This window comes from Lampris incognitus, chromosome 14 (assembly GCF_029633865.1).
Source record: "Lampris incognitus isolate fLamInc1 chromosome 14, fLamInc1.hap2, whole genome shotgun sequence".
Taxonomy (NCBI): Eukaryota; Metazoa; Chordata; class Actinopteri; order Lampriformes; family Lampridae; genus Lampris; species Lampris incognitus.
In genome coordinates, this window is record NC_079224.1 from 48,698,718 (window position 1) to 48,726,389 (window position 27,672).

General features: G+C 45.1%; 2 protein-coding genes across 4 annotated transcripts in view; one reads left to right on the forward strand and one right to left on the reverse strand.

Moving 5' to 3' along the window:
• The window catches only part of wdr33 (WD repeat domain 33), a 46,761-nt gene extending 29,234 nt beyond the window's left edge, over positions 1 to 17,527 (reverse strand). For 2 of the 3 annotated variants that reach the window (XM_056292835.1, XM_056292833.1), the window contains exons 1-8: positions 17,344 to 17,527; positions 10,645 to 10,862; positions 9,803 to 9,871; positions 9,448 to 9,552; positions 8,164 to 8,259; positions 7,175 to 7,326; positions 2,658 to 2,755; positions 425 to 551 (exon numbers count right to left, since the gene is read on the reverse strand). In XM_056292835.1, coding sequence (XP_056148810.1) covers positions 425 to 551; positions 2,658 to 2,755; positions 7,175 to 7,326; positions 8,164 to 8,259; positions 9,448 to 9,552; positions 9,803 to 9,871; positions 10,645 to 10,848 — 851 coding nt within the window. In that variant the 5' untranslated portion in view covers positions 10,849 to 10,862; positions 17,344 to 17,527. Of the gene's footprint in view, positions 1 to 424; positions 552 to 2,657; positions 2,756 to 7,174; positions 7,327 to 8,163; positions 8,260 to 9,447; positions 9,553 to 9,802; positions 9,872 to 10,644; positions 10,863 to 15,898; positions 16,037 to 17,343 lie in introns of those variants that run through there. The other variant, XM_056292834.1, reaches the window with a different exon arrangement.
• Positions 17,528 to 22,937: 5,410 nt separating this feature from the next.
• On the forward strand, positions 22,938 to 24,130 carry dusp28 (dual specificity phosphatase 28). Its single transcript, XM_056293743.1, has 2 exons — positions 22,938 to 23,285; positions 24,026 to 24,130. The coding sequence occupies exons 1-2, from the start codon at positions 22,938 to 22,940 to the stop codon at positions 24,128 to 24,130; spliced, it is 453 nt and encodes a 150-aa protein (XP_056149718.1).
• Positions 24,131 to 27,672: the final 3,542 nt, after the last annotated feature.

The window sequence follows — 27,672 nt, forward strand, 5'->3', positions numbered from 1 at the left end:
CTAAAAGATTATAATCTGAGCCATATACCACATGAGCGTAAGTCGTCATGCAACACAATCTTGTCTGTCATGAACACTGACAGGATTAGGGGTTAAATTCACATGTGGGCCACCTTTGCTTCAAATGAATGTGCTCATGATTTTGTGAAACTTTTAAGCATAAAATCCTGCAGTGTAGGAAAGAGTAAGAAGTCACCATTAAATCATGTGTTCAGAGACTGGCTCTACATTGAGGAATGCTGCACCATTTTAACAAGTGACAGCGATAGTGCTCTGACATACGAGACAGCCAGTAACACGTCTGGCTGGCTCCCGTGTGCTGCATCTGATGGAGCGGTGTGTTCACGTCCACGTGCAGTGCAGAACAGTCACCGTCACTGTGTCACTGGCGGTGCATTCATATGCAGCCATTTGAGGAACTCACAGTGTAGCCAAACTCTGGCCTGTCTTTGGGTCCCAGAACTTGATTGGCTGTTGGCTGTCTTTACTGCCAGAGACCACCAGGCCCTTGGTCGGATGCCAGTCCACACACTTCACATCTGCACCGTGACCTGCAAAGAAAGACAGGAAGCACTGGTGTTGATGTCTCAGGAACACAGTCAAATTAGTATTCTTTTTTTAATATTTTAACATGACAGGAAATGTATGTGTCTGCACCAGTGTGCCTGTGTTTGAGGTATTAAAATCAGGTTTGGGGCTTACAGTTGCCACGGCAATGGTAGATTCTGGTTCATTAAGCTACTCTCTACCCTAAAATGGTTTGGTGGAAACAGGAGACACTGAGACATCGACTCCAGCCTGTTTAGGTGGCCATGGTTTTAGCACGACGTTTCTTCTACTGCATGTAATCCTTTAGTGACTGAAACCTCAGAGGCACCCGAGCCGAGCCCTCTCCTTCAAGACCAAACAGCCAAGAAGAGAACGGAGGTGGTAAATATGGGCTGTAACGGTTTACTCAGTGAAACGCTATGAAGTGGTCAGGGTGGTAAAGATTTCTTTTTACGTTTTTCTCATTTCTCGTCTCTCAGCTTAACCTTTATGTATGGTTATTTTCATCAGTCATCTAACTGATCACTGACAAATCATCCACGTTTAAACCGGAGTACAACAAGCTAAGTTCTGCATGAAGGTTTTTTTTTATCCCCCCCCCTTTCCTCCCCAATTGTATCCAGCCAATTACCCCACTCTTCCGAGCCATCCCGGTCTCTGCTCTACCCCCTCTGCTGATCCGGGGAGGGCTGCAGACTACCACATGCCTCCTCCCATACATGTGGAGTCACCAACGGCTTCTTATCACCTGACAGTGGAGTTTCACCAGGGGGACATAGCGCGTGGCACTATCACGCTATTCCCTCCAGTTCCCCCTCCCCCCTGAACAGGTGCCCCAACCCACCAGAGGCGCTAGTGCAGCAACCAGGACACATACCCACATCCGGCTTCCCACCCACAGACACAGCCAATCGTGTCTTTAGGGACGCCCGACCAACCCGGAGGTAACACGGGGATTCGAACCGGCGTTCCCCGTGTTAGTAGGCAATGGAACAGACCACCACGCCACCCCGATGCCTGCATTAAGTTCTTAAAAAGCAAGATTAAATTTACTCATGTGTCTCAATATCACCCCTTACTGTTCAATACCTGATGAGCAGCAACCCGTGTGTTATGAGCCAAAGCAAAACCACGGCTTTTTAATTTTAGCTGGAGCAAAACATAGGACCAGCTCAGTTTCCCCACATGAAGTTAAACTACTCGTGCTAAAGAGACGCTTTATAACTGACCAGCTGGACAATGTCAGGTCAAAGTATGCCGACTGCTGATACCAGGAAACACACCGCCCTTATAGAGGCCGTTGGTTTGACCCAGGAAATGAAACTGCATTTTTAAAATATTTTCCAAATGGTGTGGACGTGGCATTAAGAGGCGATGGAGAAATGGCTTCAAGAAACTGAGTTGTATTCCTGATGAGGTCAACCAGAACCTAGAGCTCCTGCACTGTCAGCAATAAGACACTCATTATCCTGGTCATACTTTCTACACAACAAACAGTCATAAGTCCTGAGGCACAAAACTATTGAACTTGTCTTCCCAATGTTGTTTTAATACTGCCAGCAGTATTAATACTGATTATGCAGAAAAACTCACATCTTTAATGTTAAAAAAAAGTCCACCAGGAAGGAGGTTTGGAAACTTTCCTCCACAGGTCTCAGTGCAAGACAGTATGCAGGTCTGGCCCCTTATTTCCACAATTTTACTGAACAGACCCACAAGCTGCCTTGTGTTGCCAGTGTTCAGGAGAAGGAACCAAACAGAAACAACACTTGGTTTTAAAGGCGGTGGTAATATCCGCTCCGGACGGCATCTCTTTGTGTAATCATGGTGAGCCAGCAGTTAAACACTGCTCAGAGTTTGTCTCTCCATGATCAGAAAGTGTAACATATATAATATATAGGCCCCGTCTCATCCTACAAATCTACTTTTCTTGTGATAAACTGAAACTGGCTGAGGACTTCTGGTAATACGTCCTAAATCAAAAGTGCCCAAACAGAGTGTGTGTTCATTCTTAGAGTGTGAGTGTGAGTGTGTGTGTGTGTGTGAGTGTGAGTGTGTGTGTGTCCAGTGTTCGTCAGGTGACAGTTCACTTGTTGACAGGCACGTACCTCTGAGGATCCTCTCCTCATGACAGCGTAGGAAGTCCCAGATTCGCACAGTCCCGTCGTCTGAGCACGTGGCAAATTTATTATCGGTGGGTGAGAAGCTGAAGACATAGGCAGGGAGAGCAAGACAATCAACAAGGCAGGAAGACAACCCGTCTCACCACCAGGGCTCACAGCAGCAGACCTGTACAGAGCCAGCCTAATAGCTTCGGTCCCTGCAGCAAACCTCCTGCTGTCAGCTGGCCAGAAACATCACTCTGGTCTACTGTCCCCCACTCGGACATCCTGAAAGCTACCAACCACTTTCACCACCGTCCACGCCCACCGAGTCCATCACACACTGACGGTCCTCTGAGTATTGGTTGAACGACAAGAAAAGGATGATGTTAGATTTCCTTTCATGTCAGCAAGTAATGTTCACTTGCAAGAAACACCACACTACGGATGTTGTGGTCAGTACTAAAGGCGGAGGACCCGACACTCTGAATGACATCTAACACATGTGCATCTAACTATCAACACAACTGACCACGGCTCTGAACAGCAAGGATCTGTAGTGGGAATAAATCCAAAATCCACATCATGGTTGATAGAAGAGAGATTCTATGGTCCAAAATGTGCTGAAAAATTTTTTCCCCCTTTGTCTCCCCAATTGTACCTGGCCAATTACCCCACTCTTCCGAGCCGTCCCAGTCGCTGCCCCACCCCCTCTGTTGATCCAGGGAGGGCTGCAGACTACCACATGCCTCCTCCCATACATGTGGAGTTGCCAGCCGCCTCTTTTCACCTGACAGTGAAGAGTTTCACCAGGGGGACGTAGTGCGTGGGAGGATCACGCTACCCCCCCCCCTGAACAGGCGCCCCAACCGACCAGAGGAGGCGCGAGGCGCTAGTGCAGCGACCAGGCCACATACCCACATCCAGCGTCCCACCCACAGACACGGCCAATTGTGTCTGTAGGGACGCCCGACCAAGACGGAGGTAACATGGAAACTCTATCTTGCAATCCCTGTGTTGGTAGACAACGGAACAGACCACCACGCCACCCGGACGCCCCCAAAATGTGCTGAATTGAACGAGAATTGGGCATCAGTGGACAGAGATATTTTTCAATTTTATGGTTTGAAACAAGACGTCACTGTACCACAAAAACCACATTTAAACAAAACCAAATGGGTTATTTTCCACTGCTGGAAATCCCACGACTTTGGGCAAAACCTGTATTAATTCAAGGTAAACCAAACAACTGATCTCCACAACCAGGTACTCATTCCTCCTATGACCCATCACGTTCATCTAACGGTCGGGGGTGTAGTAGAGATTTGAAACGGAATCTGTTGGGTGGAACAACAGCAGCTGGTTGCCTGCCAACCACATCAATTCCAGCAAAGAAGGGCTGACTGCTGCGTCACCCCCGCCGGTATCTGGTAAAGGAGAAGGACTTTATAAAATGCCAATAAACAAGTATTTATCTGGTGGCAGAATGCATGTTCTGCTGCAGAGACGATACACTCTATACTGATCGGCCATGTACTTTGTTATTTACATGACATGGATTTTATCAGGACAGCGCCCCCGCCCAGTGAGACTGGGTGTGGTACACTGGATGTTACCTGTTTGTACTGGGCATGTGACGATGTCTGGGTTCTACTGTAGTGGGAGTATAATGACAGAGAGACATATAGGAATAAGAGACTTCCTGGTTTCCAACCCGGACCACAGGGAAACAGAACCAATCTTGGCCAGGGCTGTGAACCACTTTTATGAAGCACACTTTTCTACTTGTTAGGCAAAGCTGACAACACAACTAATATAACCGATGCCTGACAAAAAGAACGTGTCACTTCCGAACAAATCCACTTTGACGTGTCAAAGTTACTCTCCAAAGCAGAACGTTTGTTTCCAGAGATACTGCCACATGTCAGCGTGAGAAAAGATGTCAACTTTGAGAGGTGTTTTCCAATGAACTTTTTCTTGCCCTCCCAGTGGTTTGTGAGGTCATTTATATGACCAGAAGAACTGGACCTTCCATTGTGTTGGACGACCAAATCCCAGTGCTAAACTCTAAACTTTGGCCAGATTTATTTCATTTATGTACTCAGCTTAACCACCTCTCAGCATTGACGCAGAGTGAAAAGGCAGCATTCATGTTTCGGAGGACAAGTCTCCTTGTCCTGTGATCACTGCGTCTGAACTGTCCTGATAAGAATACAGCATCAGCACCCAGCTAAAGCTTAGCTGAAGAAGAACTGTCCATCTGTCAAGACGACGTTCTGTTTCAGTGCTGGTTTCCACTAGTCTGGCTGACCTGCAGTGGAACAACGGTTTATATTAAATACGGTTCTACATATACACAAGCTGCTCTGAGGCTTTGATGAGGTCAAAGTGAGGATTCATTCAAGCCTCAATGAAAAATGCTTTGTATGAGGCACTAAATTCCAAAATGCTGATATAATGCAGTACCTTACTTAAAAAAAAAAAGACCCCCCCTTTTCTCCCCAGTTGCACCCGGCAAATTACCCCCCTCTTCCGAGCCGCCCCAGTCTCTGCTCCACCCCCTCTGCTGATCCAGGGAGGGCTGCAGACTACCACGTCTCCTCCCATACATGTGGAGTCACCAGCCGCTTCTTTTCACTCGACAGTGAGGAGTTTCACCAGGGGGGACGTAGCATGTGGGAGGATCACGCTATTCCCCCCAGTTCCCCTTCCCCCCCGAACAGGAGCCCTGACCGATCAGAGGAGGCGCTAGTGCAGCGACCAGGACACATACCCACATCCGGCTTCGCACCCGCAGACACGGCCAATTGTGTTTGTAGGGACGCCCGACCAAGCCGGAGGTAACACAGGGATTCGAACCAGCAATCCCTGTGTTGGTAGGCAACATAATAGACTGCCACGCCACCTGTACGCCCTACCTTATAATTCTGACAACTGACACACATACTGGAGACTTTGCTTTGTTAGTCTTAATCAGGGAGCTTTCTTTGCCCTAAATCAGTTGTACTGAAAAAGGGCAATTTTTTCCAAAGGGGACGTCGTCTTCTTGGGACAATTTTGATGGCTGTCCCGTACACTGTATCCAATTCCACAGTAATGATACTGACATTAAGACTACAAAATAGCTCCACCTGCTGGACTTCTAGTGGAGTGACCAGTGATCATGCAGCATGGCAGAAATGCAACCCAGAGTTGGAGACACAATGTCACAAGGACCTTACACCAAAAACACAAACTTGAGTCAAGAGGAAGATATATCCAATCTTCATACTTGGCCAGCCTCATCACTGCCATGGTCATTCATTAGCCATGGCACCGAGTCCATACCGACCCCCTCACAGAAAAGCGCCATTCTGCTAGGATGTACATTTCACTTCTAGTTGACTTGGTAGATCAAATTATACATGAAAAACAAAATCAATCAGGGTAAGTCTCACGATCAGCAACAAACAAAGTGGTTTTATTGGGACACTACGAGTGAAGAGCGATACGGCAAGAATGCTACCGAGCTTGGTGGCCCTGAGCGAAAAGCAGCCTTTCCCAGCCTCGGTGAATAAAATCCCCCATACGGCCACCATAAATGGTAGTTACCAAAGCGCAAAGGGTTTTATTTGATAAGACCCGTATCTCAGAAGTAGTAAAGAGAAGATAGAGACGGTGTTGGTGGTGTGAGACGACTGAGACTGAAGCGTGTAATGTTAGCAAGCCAACTGCTCCTACCCAAGAGGCAATTTTAGCATGTTTTCAGCAAAACATAAAAAATTAAACTTTATTTAAAAAGCTACAGCTAATTGGTTAAAGTCTAGGATCAAAAGAAGAGCAAAACACTGAATTTGAACAGAATGGACACGGAGCTTCTGAACAGCAGTGTGACTCGGTTGGTGACTACATGTGGGAGTGTCTCTGGTGAATTTGTGTGTGTTGGGACAGCTCTACCTGAGGAGATATTTCCAAAATATCGTAGAGATCACTTTATTTATCAGGTAACCCTCTGCTCCATTTTTATTGTTCATTGCTAAAATCCTCAACTCAACTTTATTGGTTAATGCCTGGGATTTTATTGGTTATTAATACAACCCTCCACTCAACTTTATTTGTCAAACTGAACCCCGTTGGACCTGGCCGTGGAAACCAGCATTTCTTTATCTTAAATGGATATAATAACTTTATTCAACAAGAGCGTGAAAAATAAAAATCAACCTTTTCTGTACATAGGAATTATGTATAGAAAAAACATTGAGAGACAACAGCTCATCAGCCACAGGAAATGATAGCAATAGGACGAATATCAAAAACAGATTAATGCAGTGTTGCAACAGCACACACTTACATCTGTCATATATATGGAGGACAACAACATGGAGCCAAGTAGGGATGTGGAGGATATCCTACACTGGCCCGCTAAGGCCAGACCCCAACACTGCAGGTAGGGTGGCAAGAATAGTAGTAGTAGTAGTAGTAATAATAATAATAACAACAACAGACTTGGATTATCTACAGAAAATGGTAGATTGTGTATAAACCTGGCTTCTCTAATGGCCTCCTTGTGAGCCTGGAACATCTTGACGTTGTTCATGTTGGACTGCCAGTACTTCACGTAGCCTCCGTGGTCGGCCGTCAGCATCCACATGTCATTGTGTGACCAGGTCATAGCACGCACCGGACTGTCATGTGCCTGGAGAGGAGGAAGGGACAGATATGGACGCATGTGTGTCAATTTTTATCATAATCAGTTATCATTAAGTCAAGTCAACTTTATTTGTATAGCCCATTATCATAAATTAGCCTCAGTGGGCTTTACAGCAATAAAACACCCTGTCCTTTGACCCTCGCATCACTTAAGGAACAACTCCCTAAAAAAAAAAAAAACCCCAAAAAACAAAACCCTTTTAACAGGGAGAAAAGATAGGAAGAAACCTCAGGGAGAGCAACAGAGGATCTCTCTCCCAAAATGGACACACGTGCAACGGATGTTGTGTTTACACAATTTACACATCAGCACTACTTCACAGCTTTTCCCATACAAGCTGTGGTTTGTAGAGGTCAGTTATGTAGTATCGAGTACTGACAACAGTTGTAGGGTTCCTTCCACTCCCTCCATGTAAAATTTATATGGTATACAGCGCTAGAATGAAATAGGTAGGAGTAAAGGACATTAAAGCAAACACAGTACATAGACTGTTTACTTTAGAATGGGTTTTCACTACCAAACCAGCATTAGCAACAGGATCATGTTTGTGACAGCTTTTATAGATTTGCAACACCGAAACTCCACTTTCAGACAAAATTGTTCTTTTCTGTAAAATTTCAATGTAATTTATGTTATTTGTGGCAATGCAATATCAACTGTTGCAAGACCATATCACGCTATAACTGAACTAGTATCACAATATGTGAAATGAAAGAAGATTTAGGATTGCATCAAATATGGAATATGATCTTCCTTGTATTTTTCCAGACTTGTGTAGAAACCCTGGTGTTTCACATGCTAGATGGAGGGTTTAATGTTAACCTGTAAAATGGTCTCAAAGTTGAAGGTCAGCCCATTCCACAGCGTAAACTCTCCACTGGAGGCCCCGGTTACCAGCCGCCGGCCCTCAGGAGTCCACTGGAGGAGTAAAGGGACGACAAGGAGAGAGTGGGAAATGGTGTCAGAGAAAGATAAGAATCACACATTAAACAATATGCAGCGTTAAATCACCATGTGACGTATTACAGCAGATCCTTCATACAGACACATCCCTCTCCTCCATCACAAAGACACATCCCTCATACAGAGTAAACTAGCTGACATGTTTAGCTTTAATTGACTAGGCATGAGCCTCACAAAATGGACAGGAAAAATAAGGCAGTATTGTAAAGTAGGAAGACCTAGATTACTTAAGAACATCTAGAGAATAGTATTTGGGAATCTAAGAGGATCTACATATCTGTATATCTAGAAATATCACATGGAAGAAGTGACTAACAATAATCACATAAGTTAATCGTTGTAAATCACATTTCGCTGGCCTTGCGCATAAGAAATGGGTAGCGATGGTACAGAAAACGGCTTGTGTTCTGTTACAACAGGTGTCGGAAATTGAGATTTGACTAGAATTGTAAGGCGCTTTGAGTGGCTGTTGGAGCTAGAAAAGCACTGTATAAAGTGCAACTTCATTGATTGATTGATTAGGACAGGTTCAGGTAAGGATACATTCTACTTAGCCTTCATTCCCATACAGGTGTCCATTTCTTTCCCATTTTTCTCCCAAGTTGTACTTGGCCAATTACCCCACTCTTCCGAGCCGTCCCGGTCTCTGCTCCACTCCCTCTGCTATTCCGGGGAGGGCTGCAGACTACCACATGCCACCTCCCATACATGTGGAGTCACCAGCCGCTTCTTTTCACCTGACAGTGAGGAGTTTCACCAGGGGGACGTAGCACGCGGGAGGATCACGCTACTCCCCCAAGTTCCCCCTCTCCCCCAAACAGGTGCCCTGATCGACCAGAGGAGGCGCTAGTGCAGCGACCAGGAAACATACCCACATCCGGCTTCCCACCCGCAGACACGGCAACTGTGTCTGTAGGGACGCCCGGCCAACCTGGAGGTACAGGCGATACCTGTGTTGGTAGGCAACGGAACAGACCGCTACGCTACCCGGACGCCCTGCAAGTGTCTATTTTCTATGAATATTGTTTATTTTCACACCTTTGTATTCTTGATTGTATGTTGCCTGTAACCTTTGAGATACACTACCTGTAAATCAGTCAGGATATAACAAAAAAAACAAAAACAAAAAAAAAACAAACTCACCCTTATGACAAAGACAGGACATTTAACTTTGTTAGTGGAGGTTCGGACAAACTTGGTGGTGACAGCATTCATGGGATTATTCAGCATACCAACTGGTGGAACAAGCTACAGGAACAGAAAGCAGAAGGAGAGTTCAGTTAACTAGTGACCAATAAGACTCGCCTCTTCGGCCGGCTTTCATGGACCAAGTGTTCATTACAGGAGAAGCTCTCCAAATGGCTGGTCACCTACTCACACGACTGACAGAAACTCTCACGTAGACCCTTTACCAACCCTTTTTAATGTGAGGTTGCTCTTTAAATGCTATTGAACTGATTTAGACCACTGCCTGTTTCCTGGTCAAGTCTGCACTTACGTCATTGTAACATCCGGCGTCAGGCTGGATGGCGCGAAAATCCCGATGGTCTCGCTGCCACAATCGATTCTGTGGAGGAATCATGGGATGGATAAAACAACGTTGGTGTGTGTTGTCTTCAACAGGTTAACACGTTGATGACAGAACGGTTTAATTCAGAAACAAACACTGACAGAATCAGTGAATCTCACGAAAACTATTCAGAAGAGCCTGAAAACAGACCGAGACAGAGCTCCGAGACTATGACTAAATGAAACACGGCAATTTTAAAGCCTTTCCTATCGAGGGAAGGCTTTTCTGAGAAGATACAGTAAGCTCTTTCAATAGCACCACGCTTCTCAGCCAGACACTTACACATTCAAACCTGGGAGCTAAGGCTGCGCTTCCACCTTAATACTGGCTTCCATATTAACTGATCACGGCCGGGGTGATTATTCACGCTGGGTTTAGTTGCCCCGGTGTGAAGAAAGTACTGTTTTGATTTTAAGAGTTGCACATCCAAATGTTTATTTCCTTATAGGTTTGCAGAATAAATTATCAAGTGTTGGCAATTTAATGTTGATTTAAAATGCTCGATAAAAAAAAAAATTCTGTTCCAATTATCATGACAAATCATGATTGCAACATTAAGCAAAACAACTGTGATGATATTAGTCATAATCATGCAGCCCTACTGGGAGCTGACGCATACAATCCCTGTCTTCCACTGTCGGCCAGGGGTTTGACAGCGGCAGCTGAAAAGGTGGAGAAATAACCTATTCAAACAGAAAGATGTGTTTCTTTTGAGGCCCGGCTAACCATTAAGGCTAAGCGTGACTGTTGAAGCGGACAGGGGAGCATACCTCCAGGTATCTGATGACGGAGGGGTTGTAGTCGATGGTCTTGCGGTTGACAGCCTTCCTCATGCGCTTACCATCGAAGGTGAGCTGCTGCATGGCCTGCTGCTGGGCAAAGTCAGGCCGTTTGTAGAAGAGGTGGCGGGGTGCCTGATGCTGGAACCGTGGCATGTGGAAGAACCGCGGCGGGGAGCCGATGTCCGTCGCCATGGTGACTGGCTAAACTACAGTCAGAGAGACAGGCGGTTAGTGGCGCTCAGCTCACAGCCTCTGACATCATTATTTCTGACTTTGTGTTGCACGGTTCATGTAGCACAAAAGTGCTTCACAATGAGCTGACATTAAGAAGGGTTAACAGTGCAAACACCTTGAAACACTAAACACAGAGGCAAAAGAAAAAAAACACATCGCTTTAAGATTATCATGAAACCAACACACTCGTTTGTAACACAAGACTTAACAAGTTTGATGAGTCTTTTTGTAAAGGACCGGTGACTGACTGTGTGTGTGTGTGTGTGTGTGTGTGTGTGTGTGTGTGTGTGCAGGGATAAAAGGTAATGTAGCAACCTGTGGTGTGGATTTGTGAAGACAGTGTGGCACAAGTTACAATCAGGAGGATCAAACACAGACAGTATGCGGCACCACAAATCCACCAAAACTGCACCCCACACTTCCAATGTCCCAACTCACACGTGGCAGCAAGCTTTTAAATCAGAAGGACACATGTTCCGACAACTTCTTACACACGGTATTCCACAGTTAGTTTCACAAAATCAATTAAAGATTTGTCCATTCAAGCAAAAAAAAAATTTTTTGGGGGAGGGGTGTTATTCCTCCTTTTCTCCCAATTGTACTTGGCCCATCACCCCACTCTTCCGAGCCATCTCGGTCGCTGCTCCACCCCCTCTGCTAATCTGGGGAGGGGCTGCAGACTACCACGTCTCCTCCGATACATGTGGAGTCACCAGCCACTTCTTTTCACCTCACAGTGAGGAGTTTCACCAGGGGGATGTAGGGCGTGAGAGGATCACGCTATTCCCCCCAGTCCCACAAACAGGCGCCCCGAACGACCAGAGGAGACGCCAGTGCAGCGAACAGGACACATACCCACATCCAGCCCCCCCCCGCAGACACAGCCAATTAGGTCTGTAGGGACACCTGATTCGAACCGGCAACCCCCGTGTTGCTAGGTAACGGAACAGACCGCTATGTTACCCGGACGCCCCTCAGCGAAAACCTTTAAGAGCTTTTTATAAAAGTTAATCTACTTTATCATTTCTGTTCAGTAAAATATAAAGTCCAAACAACCAGGAATGGCGCCCTCACTGGTTATATCATTACACAACTCACAAGATTACTTTACTGAATGCATTAAATGGCTGTTGGCGTGCACTGCAGTAAACTGTATCCTACAAACCACATGATGCATTAAAATGTTTGCCTGGATGATAAAAAACATCACAATCTAAACAGGATTTTCTAAATGAAGATGCAAATATCATGACATTTCCCACTGTCACAACGTTATGATGGCTTCCAGAAATCAGTCCATTGTGAGGACATTTCCATTTTGGAGGACATTTTGCATAAAATCAATCACTACATCACCTGAGTGAGGGAACACTCGGTTTTCATTCTGCATCGCCCATGAACAAGTCCCTCGTTTAATGCAACCATCCAACTATTTTACAGTAATTTTCAATGATGGTGGACAGCCACCTCCACCTCATCTGACCAGGTGGCCCACGGCAACCAGCAAAGTCCATCCATCCATTATCTGAACCACTTATCCTGCTCTCAGGATCACAGGGACGCTGGAGCCTACTCCAGCAGTCATTGGGTGGCAGGCGGGGAGACACCCTGGACAGGCCGCCAGGCCGTCACAGGGCCAACACACACACACACACACACAAACAGTGCTTTCAAACCAAACACGTGTGTGGTAACACTCAATAATGTTCTGTAATGGTAACATAAGACCTGTTATTCTGCAACACATTCACCTAAACACCATTTACTACAACAGTCAGCAAGAACACATGAACATGCTGCACTGTGTAACCAGCCTCAGTACAGTGATGAGAGTGTAGAGGACCTGTGTGATGTGCACAGGGCTGACAGTCATTGTAAAGGATTTGGTGACTGAGTGCACGCGGGGCTGAACAACACTGTGTTGTGCAAAACATTTGAACACACAAGTTCCAATCAGTTCACAAAGACCTAAACTCACAGCTTATCAGCTGACCGGCAGGCTCGGGCAAGGTATCTAGACCGGGGTGGAGAACAGAACTCGGGGCAGCTTTTGCTCTTAATGGTAAATAATTCTAAGACCCATTCTGAGGTTGTTGTTTTAAGGTCTGGTCTAACTTCTAAGCCACTGTGACATCAGGAGATCAGTTTCACACCCAACATTTCTCCTCAAACAAAGGGAAACAACTATCTATCCATCCATCCATTATCCAAACCGCATTGCCTGCTCTCAGGGTCACGGGGATGCTGGAGCCTATCCCAGCAGTCATTGGGCAGCAGGCAGGGAGACACCCTGGACAGGCCACCAGGCCATCATAGGGCCGGCCGGCCGGCCGGCCGACCAACACACACACACACACACACACACACACACACACACACACACACACACACACACACACACACACACACACAAACAGGGACACTTTAGTACGGCCAATTCACCTGACCTACATGTCTTTGGACTGTGGGAGGAAACCGGAGCCCCCGGAGGAAACCCGCACATACACGGGGAGAACATGCAAACTCCACACAGAGGACCACCCAGGATAACCCCCAAGGTTGGACTACCCCGGGGCTCGAACCCAGGACCTTCTTGCGGTGAGGTGACCGCGCTAACCACGGCGCCACCCCCAGGTGAATCCATCAGGGGCAATTCAAATGCAGAGAACAGGTCCGAGGTACCAAGTGTACAAATCATACAGTCCAGCCATGAACGAGGACTCTCTTGAGTCACTTCGCTTCCTGAAAAAGTGATAATTTAGCAAAAGAAACATTGAGTGGATGTGTTTACATTCAGTTCCGCGTTACGAGGCTACTCTATGGACCCAAGTTTTCATGACATCCAACAAGTTATGGAGAAGAAAAGTGTGGTCCTATGAACCAGCCTCCTGCTTTCCCTCACCGTCAAAGCAAGCCAACGCCGTCCATTTAAACCCAGCTGAAGACAAATATGCACGTAAGCAGTGATACTTGTGGTATAAAATAGCATTTAGCACAGCATCAAATAAAAGTTTGAAAGAACCAATTGAGACAGGTCGGCTACATTGACTTTAACCAGAACTTCAAGTAAAGATTAGCAAAAAGCTTTCAATCTTCTCTCAAAAGATGAAAATTGTGTAAAATCCATCTGAGTATCTACAGAAGATGTGTGCTTTGCACAGCACCACAAGCCTTAAATACCAACACAGCCTACCTAAACATGTAGAAACAAAACCAGGGCAGTGAATTATCAAGCCATGGACAGAAAGACAATCAAATGAAATCAAGTTGAGGAAAATTACCAAATACCTTAATCCTAAATCTCTCTAAGAGGGTTCAATAAAGGACTCTCTTTACTACAACAGTTTTTCCAAAGTATTACAACACAAGCCTGTGTATCCCCCAATTCTTCAGGAAAAAGAACATTCATTCACACAAAAACAAACAGTCTATGCAACTCAGGGACAATACGGTAGAAAAAACAGGTCTGGATATACAGGAAGGCCCGGCTGCCGCTACCTCACCACTCACAGTGAGCCAGAGAGCCGTCAGACAGACGTTCTGAACAGCACATGATGATTTTATTTCCCAAACGCCCAGTGACTGATGAATGTTGGGATTCGCCACCTCCCTCAACATTTTAACCAGTCATGCCCCCCGGTAAGCTAATAGACTACTGACCTCCAAGTGTCATAATTACAAACAGCCAACGTAGTAATCCTACTTCATAATAATTTAGTTTGCCTTGTGTTAAGAGGTCAGATAGATAGCATCTTGAAGGGAAAACCTCAACTTAGACCGTGTTAGAATGCTGGCCTTAAGGTACAGCCTGACACCACTCACGTTTACTTTGAGCCATGTTGCTGGGTTATGGTTTTAGGAGCACAATGAGTGTAATTCATTAAGTTTCCTTTATTAATCCCCTTGAGAAAATTCAGTTACTGCAAATCAACCCATTCTAGCTGTGGTCTGTGTAGCTAGGAGCAGTACCACCTCCATGCTGTGCCCGGGGACCAACTCCAGTTCTTTTCCCATTGCCTTGCTCAGGGGCACAGACAGGAGTATAAACCCCAACATGCATATTTATTTTGATGGTGGGAGGAAACTGGAGTGCCCGAAGAAAACCCACCGCAGACACGGGGAGAACATGCAAACTCCACACAGAATGACCTGGGATGACACCCCCCCCCCCTCCCCCAAGGCTGGACAACCCGGGGGTTCGAATCCAGGACCGTCTTGCTGTGAGGCGACAGCACTAACCACTGGGCCACCGTGTCACCCAATTGTCCTATACCAGAGTGATGTTGCCCTATATTAGCATACAACATAACATTTATGTACTAATCCGTACATAAATGTTATGTTATGTTATGTATACCGCTGTTGAGAATATCAGAGCACACAACTTTACAAAGGTTACTTCAGATACAATTCTATGCCATCCTAGAACCATACATTTACATATATATATAAAACGATCAATTTATGTATTTAAAACATTCTGCTTCTTTGAAGGCCACGGGGCTTTGGTGTCTGTTCAATGACACTTCAGCTAATGACAAACTTCTGAAAAGACTGGCTCTAAGTTTACTGTATCAGAGTGATGTGTTGGCCTTTGAGACCACCAGGTCATTGTTACCCCCAAAAGGTCACACAGGCCTAATCAAATCAATTTAGGTTTGGGGAAAAAAATCCAAAAAACGTTTACATTAAAAGGGAAAGCTAGGCCAGGGACCGTTCACATAAAGAATAGCTTCATATTAAGACCTGCAAATCTGACTAATACACTGATTCGGGGCACATTTAAACATACATTTCACTTTGAAAACATTCAGATTTAACTGCACATACCTCCACGGGAGTTGGTTCAGTTCAAAGTCTCTAGGTATATTAGGGGTACCGATTTATTATGAATTTTTTTCACATCCAAAAGCTGTAATTCTAACATTATTACACCAGGTGATATTAAGCGAACATGAGCGTAGAACCTCCCTTCAAGATATAATTTTGCCTCTTTGTAGTTACCTACCAAACGGTAATTGTATCCTTAATTTAGATAGTCATAATCCCCAGGTCGTCTGATGGTGGAAGTAGTAGTCTATAAAGGAGTGCACAACGGAAAAGGAACAATTTTCACCCGATGTAAAACACTACTTTAAAGGCTTTGGACCAGGGATGGGCAACATGATTCAGAAAGGGCCGGTGTGGATGCAGGTCTTTGTTCCGACCAAGCAGTTACACACCTGAGTCTATTAGTCAACCGACAGTCGTTGCTAAGGACCTTGATTTGTAGACTCAGGTGTGTAACTGCTTGGTCGGAACAAAGACCTGCACCCACGCCGGCCCTTTCTGGACCATGTTGCCCATCCCTGCTTTGGACCACTTCAGTAATTTATGGCAGGGTGGCTAAATGCAAAGTGTGGAAAGCTAGCATGAACGGGTTTGGTTAATCTCCAAATGAAGCAACAACTATCGACAGACAGATGTACTGCTACCTTGCACAAGCTTCTGACAAAAATACACAAAGCAAATTTTATGAAAACAATCAGCTTTCACATATCGGGTGTAACTGTATCCTTGGGAAACCTTCTACCTAAGGCAGGGCTGGGCAGTCTTACCCAGAAAGGGCCGGTGAGGGTGAGGGTTGTTGTTGCAACCAAGCAGTTACACACCTGCGTCTCCTACTCAGTGCCTCGGCAGAGTCTACAGGTTGGTCCGGGGGACCAGGCGCGTCCCGCTGCTGGGTTGGGACAACAACCTGCACCCACACCGGCCCTTCCTGGGTAAGACTGCCCACCCCTGCTTTAAGGGGAACAGCGGTTTAATGCAACCGACACGACACAAAAAAAGAAAAGTGAAATAATTATCTTGCGCCATCATTCGTAAAGGTAAACTTTGAAATCTGCCTGCCCCTCTGAGAGTGGCGACGTTACCACGCCGCCTCGGCGTCCAGAAGCAGGAACTCGGATAAAGCTTCGCTACACACGACAGGTTGGTTACACAGCAACACGAGGGCTCCCCGCCGCCGCCGCTACCGCTGCCGGGCTCTCCGCTGACACTAGCGGCACCACAAGCCATGAGGGGGCCGCCCGAATTATGACGGGAATGCGAGGAAACAAGTTAACCCCCCGAGCTGTCTGCTGTGGTCTGACACCGGAGAGGAGCATTTATTCAAACAACCCGACCCGAGAGCGCTTTCCTCCTCGGGACGCTGCCGCTAGCACGGAGCTTAGCTAGCCTCGCAGGGCTAGCCTCGGCTAGCTAGCGCTGCACCAGGGGACGTGTGAACCCCGTCACCCTATCGAACCAAATCGGGCCGTTGTGGCTCAAGTGTTGCTAGTTGGATAACACATAACGGCATCTGCCAGGCAGATCTGGGATTTGCTCCCCATCCCGTGTTTCTGTTCTTGATTGACGGCAGAATGAAAATGGCGGCCCGGCGGAACAACAACGCGCTGCTAATAAAAAACTCACCAACAATATCCAATGCAGAGTTATCTAGCTAGCTAGCTATCAACAGCGAGCCAGGTTCTTCTTTAAAACGTTCTTTTTCAAGAACCATACACGTCTTAATGTTTATTGCGATAGTAACGGTTTAGTCGCTTTAGCCACCCGCGGCCTCCATCTTGGCGCTTCCCCCTTCTCGTTCTGAGCAAAGACTTATGGGAAGGGGTTTTACAACGGCGGGAGATGACGTCACCACGCTTAGGCCGCTGGTTCGTACGATGTCTTTTTTTTAGTCTTTTTTTTATTGAAACTTTATTACGCAACGTTAACGAACAAATAACAAATAACCGCGAGGACGACACTAAAAATAAGAACGAACAACAATAAAAATAATCAAAATGCGGCACTAATACGCTATTAACCATTCTTGGAGATATCTTGTTCGGGCTCCATATAGCACCCGAAAAAAGATTAAAACGCAAACGTTAAGATAATCGACAAAAAATGTATTTCAATACATAACTTCAATACACCTCATTCATTTTATTTCAATACATAACCTCAATAGACCTAATTCATGTCGACACATAATTTCAATATGCCTAATTATGTCATTTTCTAAATTTTAATAAATTAATTAGTTAATTTTAGTTAATTATTTAATTTTTTTTTCAATACAGCTAATTTATCTTATATACACAGACAAAAACACACACTCAAACATTCACATCTTGCCTGTCGGGGGACCAAGAAGTCGCCTCTGTCTACTTTTAGCTTGATACAATGTTCCTGTTTATATTTAGCTTGATACAATGTCCCTGTTTATATAGCTTGATACAATGTCCCTGTTTAATTTAGCTTGATACAATGTTCCTGTTTATATAGCTTGATACAATGTTCCTGTTTAATTTAGCTTGATACAATGTTCCTGTTCATATTAAGCTTGATACAATGTCCCTGTTTATATAGCTTGATACAATGTCCCTGTTTAATTTAGCTTGATACAATGTTCCTGTTTACATAGCTTGATACAATGTTCCTGTTTAATTTAGCTTGATACAATGTTCCTGTTCATATTTAGCTTGATACAATGTCACTGTTTAATTTAGCTTGATACAATGTTCCTGTTTAATTTAGCTTGATACAATGTTCCTGTTCATATCTAGCTTGATACAATGTTCCTGTTTAATTTAGCTTGATACAATGTTCCTGTTCATATTTAGCTTGATACGATGCTTCTGTTGGGTAAAGCGACCGGACATGGCAGTCGCTCTGACTAGCGACGGTTCTGCGCTGGGGGAGCGCAAGGGATTCTGGGACTGTTAACATCATCCATCCATCCATTATCCGAACCGCTTGTCCTGCTCTCAGGGTCGCGGGGATGCTGCAGCCTATCCCAGCAGTCTTTGGGCGGCAGACGGGGAGACAAATTGCTGTTTTAGTTCATGTTTTGGTTATTGTTGTGTTGTGTTGTTGGGGTGTTCGACTCGGACTGGGTAGACGACCATTTTATTGACTGACTGACTGTGAGCCCGTGAATAAGACTGGTGTTTTTAATAGTGACATGGGGGGGGGGGGGGGCGTTATTCGGCAATAATTTTGGGGCAACATAAACGAGTACTGTATGGGACAAGGGAGCTGCCATTAAAACGAGATCCTTTTTTTTTATTGAACAAAACAGCAGGAACAAAACATAGACAGAGGGCACAAGAAGAGTGAAAAATAATAAAAACATACAATAAGCGAAGTACAAAAGTAAAGGAGCATTATTTTACAGAAACAAATTAACAATCTACGTTAAAAGATTCTCGTAGATGCAATAACTTACCGGCCTTGGTATTTTTTTGAATGCTTACTAAATATTTGGAAAGGTCGTTTTTGAAAATAGGAAAGAAACATGCATGTCTTTTTGATGGTGGGAGGAAACCGGAGCACCCGGAGGAAACCCACGCAGACACGGGGAGAACATGCAAACTCCACACAGAAGGGACCTGGGACGGCCTGGGGTTCAAACCCACGACCTTCTTGCTGCGAGGCAGCACCACTGGGCCACCGTGCCGCCTCCATGACTCTTCTTCCGTAGCACGGCGGTCCATTTTCCTGGTAGTCGCTTGGTTTAGGTGTCGGCTGTGCAGTGCAGGTCACTGTAGCTGGTTGTTTTAAAGCCGCATGCTTTCACTCCTTTAACTGACTCCTGATATGATGTTGTAGTACATCTGACTGTGACGGGCAGGCCAGGGCCCGCTTCAACCATCTTGCATTGGGGCCAGGTGCTGACTCATTACGCCTGTGAATGACGACAAAACGGCTCACAGCTGGTACACTACATAAATGACATCACACTAAATCACACTGAAAACATATAAAATAACAGCACAATGGAAAAACAAATGGAAAAGAACAACACCCTCATAAAAGATTTTATGATAAACGGGTTGATATTTTTTGGAGGGGGATGGAAGATGATTCCATCCCCCCATCTCAAATTAACACAAATCATCCATTTGTAAAACTGCCATCCCCCTTTCAATCCCCTTTGATTTAGTGGCAAGATGGGATATACGTCATTCAAGGAACATTAGCATATCAATATTAATCTGTTATAGATTGCTACAATCTGGTATGCATAATGTGTTCTTTGGGCTTGAAGTTCATGAAGTATATGACATGTTCGGGACACTGAAGTGAATGAATGTTATGATAAAATTCATTCTTAACACATTCAAAACTAAACTATACGACCAGAGACACGTTTTTTCCTAAACTCTCAAATATTCATCATTCATCTTCAGCCGCTTCTCCGGGGTGGGGTCTCGGTGGCAGCAAGCTAAGTAGGACACTCCAGACCTCCCTCTCCCCAGCAGCGCCCTCCAGCTCCTCCTGGGGGATCCCAGGGCCTTCCCAGGCCAGACTGGACATGTAGTCCCTCCAGCTCCTCCTGGGGGATCCCAAGGCCTTCCCAGACCAGACTGGACATGTAGTCCCTCCAGCTCCTACTGGGGGATCCCAGGGCCTTCCCAGGCCAGACTGGACATGTAGTCCCTCCAGCTCCTCCTGGGGGATCCCAAGGCGTTCCCAGACCAGACTGGACATGTAGTCCCTCCAGCTCCTCCTGGGGGATCCCAAGGCGTTCCCAGGCCAGACTGGACATGTAGTCCCTCCAGCTCCTCCTGGGGGATCCCAAGGCGTTCCCAGGCCAGATTGGACATGTAGTCCCTCCAGTGAGTTCTGAGTCTACCCCGGGGTCTCCTCCTCCCAGTTGGCCGTGCCCGGTAAACCTCCAGAGGGAGGTGCCCAGGAGGCATCCTGATCAGATGCCTGAACCACCTCAACTGGCTCCTTTCGACATGAAGGAGCAGTGGCTCTACTCCGAGCTCCTCACCCTGTCTCTAAGGCTGAACTCTCGAATCATGTTTTTTTATTTCTAAGAAACTTGTATGAGCTTCTGTCACAGTTGATATGTTGTTGGCCTGTGACTACAGTTTAAGAGGTGAATGTCGTTTTTGAAACGTTCGCCCTCCACCGAACCACACCATCCAACTGACAATCAGTCCCAGAATCCTTCACTTTCTGGGACATTCTTAATACAGATGAAGGTTATTAAAGGACCTGGCAGGTGTAAAACAGCTTCAGGGAAAGTTCCATGTACAGGATTTACATCCTCTTGGGGAATAGTTCAGGTCCGGTCAATCCACAAGCTGTTGCCCACCTGGGCCTGGCAACCCACTGAATGTCTGAATGTTTTGTACTCCAGCTCTCTTTTAACTTATGTTTAGCTTTGGTCTTCATGTGTGTGTATCTTCTACTGTGTTTGCTGTGTTTGTGTGTGTCTGTCTTGCACTGTTTGGTGAGGCCACAGCCCTCATTTCATTTGTAACATGTGCCTCCTGCACATTGTTTTTAATGACAATAAAATTGAATTGAATCGAATCTCTACTGTATCTGTTTTTATTCTGTGGAGTTTTTGCTGATCGGAGTCGAGGGTCTGAGGATAGGCGCTGTTGTTGTACGTTGACTATTGCTTTTTTTACCTGTTGGAGGATGTAAATGTAATGTGATTTATAAGCCCTAGGACAGCATGTTGTGTTGCTGAGAAGCCCCTTGAGGCAAATTTGTAATTTGTGATATTGGGCTATACAATTGACTTGACTTGACTTGACTTATGGGACCGAATTGTTATTTAGGGCAAAACAAATGATTTTTTACTTGACTTGATCGGAATAATTCTAAATGGTTTGTAAATTTAGTCCAAATTCAACCAGCCATCTGCAATTTTTCACGTCAGTACTCACTCTGGTTTAAATGTTCATCACTCCATTTATATCAATGTTATATTTTTATTAGAGTTTATATCACATTATATTACATTTATATTTTAACTATAGCGTTTGTGTTAAAAGTAGCATTGGTAGCCAATAACGCCTCCTAACGCTGTAGTTTTCACTGTGAGCATGCAGTCGGCCCTGTGCATAACTGCAGTCCACCGACTTCCGGTTTCTACTGCGGCGGTCGTACCAGTTTCCTGTTTGTTGGCGCGTGCTATTGATAGTGGCATATTTGTGGCGATGCCTGCAAGATTTACCATGGATAAATGTCAACCACATGCCCACAACTGTCCACACACTTCCACCTGCACCTCCCAGCACACGGGGGGAGAGTTTCAGCTTGTCCATATCAAGTTACGTCCACAGTTAGGAGGGTGAGCGGACAGTTGACATGTATCCATGGTAAATCTGGCAGGCGTCGCAAAACATATGCCACTGTCAACAGCACACACGCCAACACACAGGAAAGTGGTACGACCGCTGCAGTAGAAACCGGAAGTCAGTGGACTGCAGTTATGCACAGAGTGTATTCAGCTTTTGGTTGTTCACATACATGTGCTGGTTCAGAGACAACAGAACTGGATTAAATAGAAAAGAGTTGAACTGAACTGAACTGAATACTGGTCAGCCCACCTGCATAATGTCAAATAATAGCTGCCTATTTTCTCGTGTTTTCGTGTATTGGGTTGTTGGTATCTAATTCCTGCATTCAGTGTAGGCCTCCTCTGTTTTCATCAAAGCAGAAAGATCTCCTGTTTCAACTCCTGCTACAGCAAGTTCTCTACAGGAGCAGCTCTGCTGACCGGCAGGGGCAGTAGGACCCAGGAGCAGCAGGAGTAGGTCGCCTATCGCCCGCTGTAAATATAGACCACTGCGAGGTCAAGAGCAGGGAAGAAGAGACTGACTGACGATCTCCTTGAAACGTAGAAACAGAAGGAGTTCCTACGGAAGCGGCAGACTGTGATGAGAATGTAACTTCTGGTGTCCAACAGGAAGACAGGTCCTTGATGTGGACGTAGGAGGGAGAATGTGAGAGAGGGTTCTCCCTGGGCAGTTTGACCCTTTACATAACTACAGGTTTTGGTTTCTTCCGGTGTATAAAAGAAGGGGAATTTCACCTCCTGCTGTCTGAGGGAGGATTGTGGGAGTCACCATCCCTTTAATGTTGACTGCTGACGAGAGAGAAGGCTATTCTTCCTGCAGTTTATTTCTATTCCCACTCCGACAGAGTAAGACCACCCGTGAAGGTCAGTTATCTGAAGCAGATCAACCTCTATGACATCACCACCGGCCAACATGCTCCAGTTGTGCCGAGTCACCGAGGCGCTGTTCATCAGCAACGCCCGCTCGGCCTGCGACGGCGAGCTCATCCGGTGCGAGGCTGTCACGCTGTGCATCAATGTGTCTAGACAACAGCCCTTTCCCGCCGCATCTGACATGGCCGCGCTGCGGGTCCCCGTCTACGACGACCCCAACGAGGACCTGTACGTCCACTTTGATCGCTGTGCTGACGCCATCGAGGAGGAAGCGAGGCGCGGTGGACGGAGTGTCGTCTACTGTAAGAACGGCCGCAGCCGCTCTGCCACCGTGTGTGTGGCGTACCTCATGAAACACCACAAGCTGTCACTGACGGAGGCCCTCCAGGTGGGTGAGGAGGAGACTGACTGTGTGACGTCATTTCATGACCCCTGGCCATCAGGGCCCCCCAGAACATCTGAATATACGGTGATCAAGTCAGACCCATGTTCATCAGAGTCACAGTCATGTTGGTTGGCCATGGAGAGTTGCACACACGTACATGGCTGTGACTCTGGCTTCGTGGCTCTCTGAGTGTACTTCACATAGAATAACAACTCTACAGTCTTCACCATATACACAAGGACTGACTTATACAGGGGAAAGACAAGGTGATAAGGTGCAGTCGTGCAGAGAATTGATATTGATACGAGGGCCAAAGCTACGGGCGGTGTTGACGGGAGGGCTCCCAGGTCATGTCTGGATTACGTGGTTGTTAGACACAATAGGAGAAGATCGCATTTCATGTAATTATGCAGTGGTTTAAGCGTTTCATTCCTTACTATCACCGTGCTAGGAATTATGTTGTGATGTCCAGCAGAAGTTAACGTGTCGTCAGCTGTTTGGAGTTCATATCCTCAGTCCGGAGACGTACTGTCCAGATGGGGTTCTAACTTTTAGCTCAGATTTAAACAAAAAAAAATCAGCATCTAGCGCTTTCTGTTTTATTCTGTTTTATTCTTGGAGTCACTTTGAAATGAAGCCTCTTTATCCAGGAGATAAAATGTCCTCCATTTGAAAAGTGCAACTCTGTGAGAGTGAACATCCAGATAGCAACCCGCCTCTCTCTCTCTCCTTCTCACTCTTAGAAAGTGAAGACAGCTCGTCAGGTGATCGACCCCAACCCGGGCTTCATGGCCCAGCTGGAGAGATATGAACAGGAGCTTAAAAAGAAAGACCGGGACCTAAACTAGAGGACAGTCAACATTGAGGCCTAGAGCTCCTCACCCTCATCTTTTATACAACCCTGATCCCCTGTACCTCACCTTAAACCTTCAGATCTGCAGTTTTTTAACCCACGGACGAAGTTTTATGTTTTCTCCTCAAAACATCTTTCATTTATCTGTATGCTCGGTAGGGCCAACCACCTCTACGCTTTGTCTTAATTCAGGAACAAATGAATGTGTAATTGGTCTCACTCTTCTCAGTAGTATTGTTTGCTAGCAGTGGACAGCTAAAGGCTAACTTTGGTGACAAACCAGTCTAAATTATGGGGGTCACAGATGTCAACATTCTCTACAGCTGTTAACTTGACTCTTCCACCGAGAATAAACTAAATAAATGTCCAAAAAACTCCATAACGTTCCCTTTGAGGTGGCCCCTTCTCTTTTGGATGCGGCTTCACTTTTCCCAGGTGACCGTTTTTCTTGTGCTACATCACAGACTGCACTCTTTTCACCTGGAGACACAAGCGTCTCCACAGGAGGAAACGGACCTGTAGCCCCGGTTCTGATGGACATCTGGAAAACTGGGAAAAAAACTTTCTAGAAAATTTGCTTTTTAAGAACTGTGGTATATACTGGAATAATACTCTTTACTCTGGGATAATACTCTTTACTCTGGAATAATACTCTCTACTCTGGAATAATACTCTTTACTCTGGAATAATACTCTCTACTCTGGAATAACACTCTTTACTCTGGAATAATACTCTCTACTCTAGAATAATACTCTCTAATCTGGAATAATACTATCTACTCTGGAATAATACTCTTTACTCTGGAATAATACTCTCTACTCTGGAATAATACTCTCTACTCTAGAATAATACTCTCTACTCTGGAATAATACTCTTTACTCTGGAATAATACTCTTTACTCTGGAATAATACTCTCTACTCTAGAATAATACTCTCTAATCTGGAATAATACTATCTACTCTGGAATAATACTCTTTACTCTGGAATAATACTCTCTACTCTGGAATAATACTCTCTACTCTAGAATAATACTCTCTACTCTGGAATAATACTCTTTACTCTGGAATAATACTCTTTACTCTGGAATAATACTCTCTACTCTAGAATAATACTCTCTACTCTGGAATAATACTCTCTACTCTGGAATAATACTCTCTACCTTGGAATAATACTCTTTATGAGTAGATGAGTCCAGGTGATGTTATATTCATGTTAATCAGGAGAAACAAACATAATCTAGTGCTCTCTATTTTATTATTGTTGTCACCTAGAAACTAAAAACCTCTATACTAAAGTAGATGAGATGGGCGTCCGGGTGGCATGGCGGTCTACTCCGTTACCTACCAACACAGGGATCACCGGTTCAAATCCCCGTGTTACCTCCGGCTTGGTCAGGCGTCCCTACAGACACAATTGGCCGTGTCTGCGGGTGGGAAGCCGGATGTGGGTATGTGTCCTGATCGCTGCATTAGCGCCTCCTCTGGTCGGTCAGAGGAGGCATGTGGTAGTCTGCAGCCCTCCCCAGATCAGCAGAGGGGGTGGAGCAGAGACAGGGACGGCTCGGAAGAGTGGGGTAATTGGCCAAGTACAATTGGGGAGAACGGGGGGGGGGGTTGTGTTGAAATGTGTGTGAAGGGAAAAATAAATATTTCGATCCATGAAACATTTGATGAGGAAGAGGAATAAAATGGGGAAAGGTTCAAGAAAGGGGAACGCTTTCTGAAGACTTCCTGTAAACAGCTGCTGCTCATTTCTCTCCACCTCCCAAATTAAAGTTAAAAAAAGGAGATGAAATGCTGCCCCCCTCCATTTAAATAGAGTCACACTTGGAAACGTATTAAGAGCACGACGTTCAAATAAACAACGCTGCTTTTTAGGAGATGATAAGAAAAATAAGTGAAATCAGTAAAATAAAAAAGGCAACAATTTATCAACAATATTCCCTAGATTTTTGAGAAACTGAGTATTGAAGTTCATTTAAGTTATTCTTGTCTAAAAAGAATGTGTAGCATTTTATCTCTAAACCTGTGTGTGTGTGTGTAGTTTAGAGACATATGGACAACATTAAGGTGACTTAAACCACCACATGTCTCAAAGCCTCCATACTGACACACAAAGCCTCCATACTGACACACAAAGCCTCTATACTGACACACAAAGCCTCCATACTGACACACAAAGCCTCCATACTGACACACAAAACACGTCTCAAAGCCTCCATACTGACACACAAAGCCTCCATACTGACACACAAAACACGTCTCAAAGCCTCCATACTGACACACAAAGCCTCCATACTGACACACAAAGCCTCCATACTGACACACAAAACACGTCTCAAAGCCTCCATACTGACACACAAAGCCTCCATACTGACACACAAAGACTCCATACTGACACACAAAACACGTCTCAAAGCCTCCATACTGACACACAAAGCCTCCATACTGACACACAAAGCCTCCATACTGACACACAAAACACGTCTCAAAGCCTCCATACTGACACACAAAACACGTCTCAAAGCCTCCATACTGACACACAAAGCCTCCATACTGACACACAACACACGTCTCAAAGCCTTCATACTGACACACAAAACACGTCTCAAAGCCTCCATACTGACACACAAAACACGTCTCAAAGCCTCCATACTGACACACAAAGCCTCCATACTGACACACAAAGCCTCCATACTGACACACAAAACACCTCAAAGCCTCCATACTGACACGCAAAACCTCCATACTGACACAAAGCCTCCATACTGACACACAAAGCCTCCATACTGACACACAACACACGTCTCAAAGCCTCCATACTGACACACAAAACACGTCTCAAAGCCTCTATACTGACACACAAAGCCTCCATACTGACACACAAAGCCTCCATACTGACACACAAAACACGTCTCAAAGCCTCCATACTGACACACAAAGCCTCCATACTGACACACAAAGCCTCTATACTGACACACAAAGCCTCCATACTGACACACAAAGCCTCCATACTGACACACAAAGCCTCCATACTGACACACAAAGCCTCCATACTGACACACAAAGCCTCCATACTGACACACAAAACACGTCTCAAAGCCTCCATACTGACACACAAAGCCTCCATACTGACACACAAAGCCTCCATACTGACACACAAAGCCTCCATACTGACACACAAAACAAGATTAACAGTTTAATAGATTAATAGTTTGATAGATTGATAGATTAAGAGTTTAATAGATTAACAGTTTAATAGATTAATAGTTTGATAGATTGATAGATTAAGAGTTTAATAGATTAACAGTTTAATAGATTATTAAAAAATAGATTAACAGATGAATAGTTGGATAGATTAAGAGTTTAATAGGTTAATAGTTTAATAGATTAACAGATCAATAGTTGGATAGATTAAGAGTTTAATAGTTTAATAGTTTAATAGATTAATAGTTTAATAGATTAATAGATTAATAGTTTGATAGATTGATAGATTAAGAGTTTAATAGATTAACAGTTTAATAGATTAATAGTTTGA

What these genes read in the sequence shown, in the direction of transcription:
- dusp28 (XM_056293743.1), top strand. Translation starts at nt 22,938, where the DNA reads ATGCTCCAGTTGTGCCGAGTCACCGAGGCGCTGTTCATCAGCAACGCC. An exon ending in CACTGACGGAGGCCCTCCAG is followed by an intron (nt 23,286 to 24,025) that starts GTGGGTGAGGAG and finishes TCTCACTCTTAG; the next exon opens with AAAGTGAAGACAGCTCGTCA.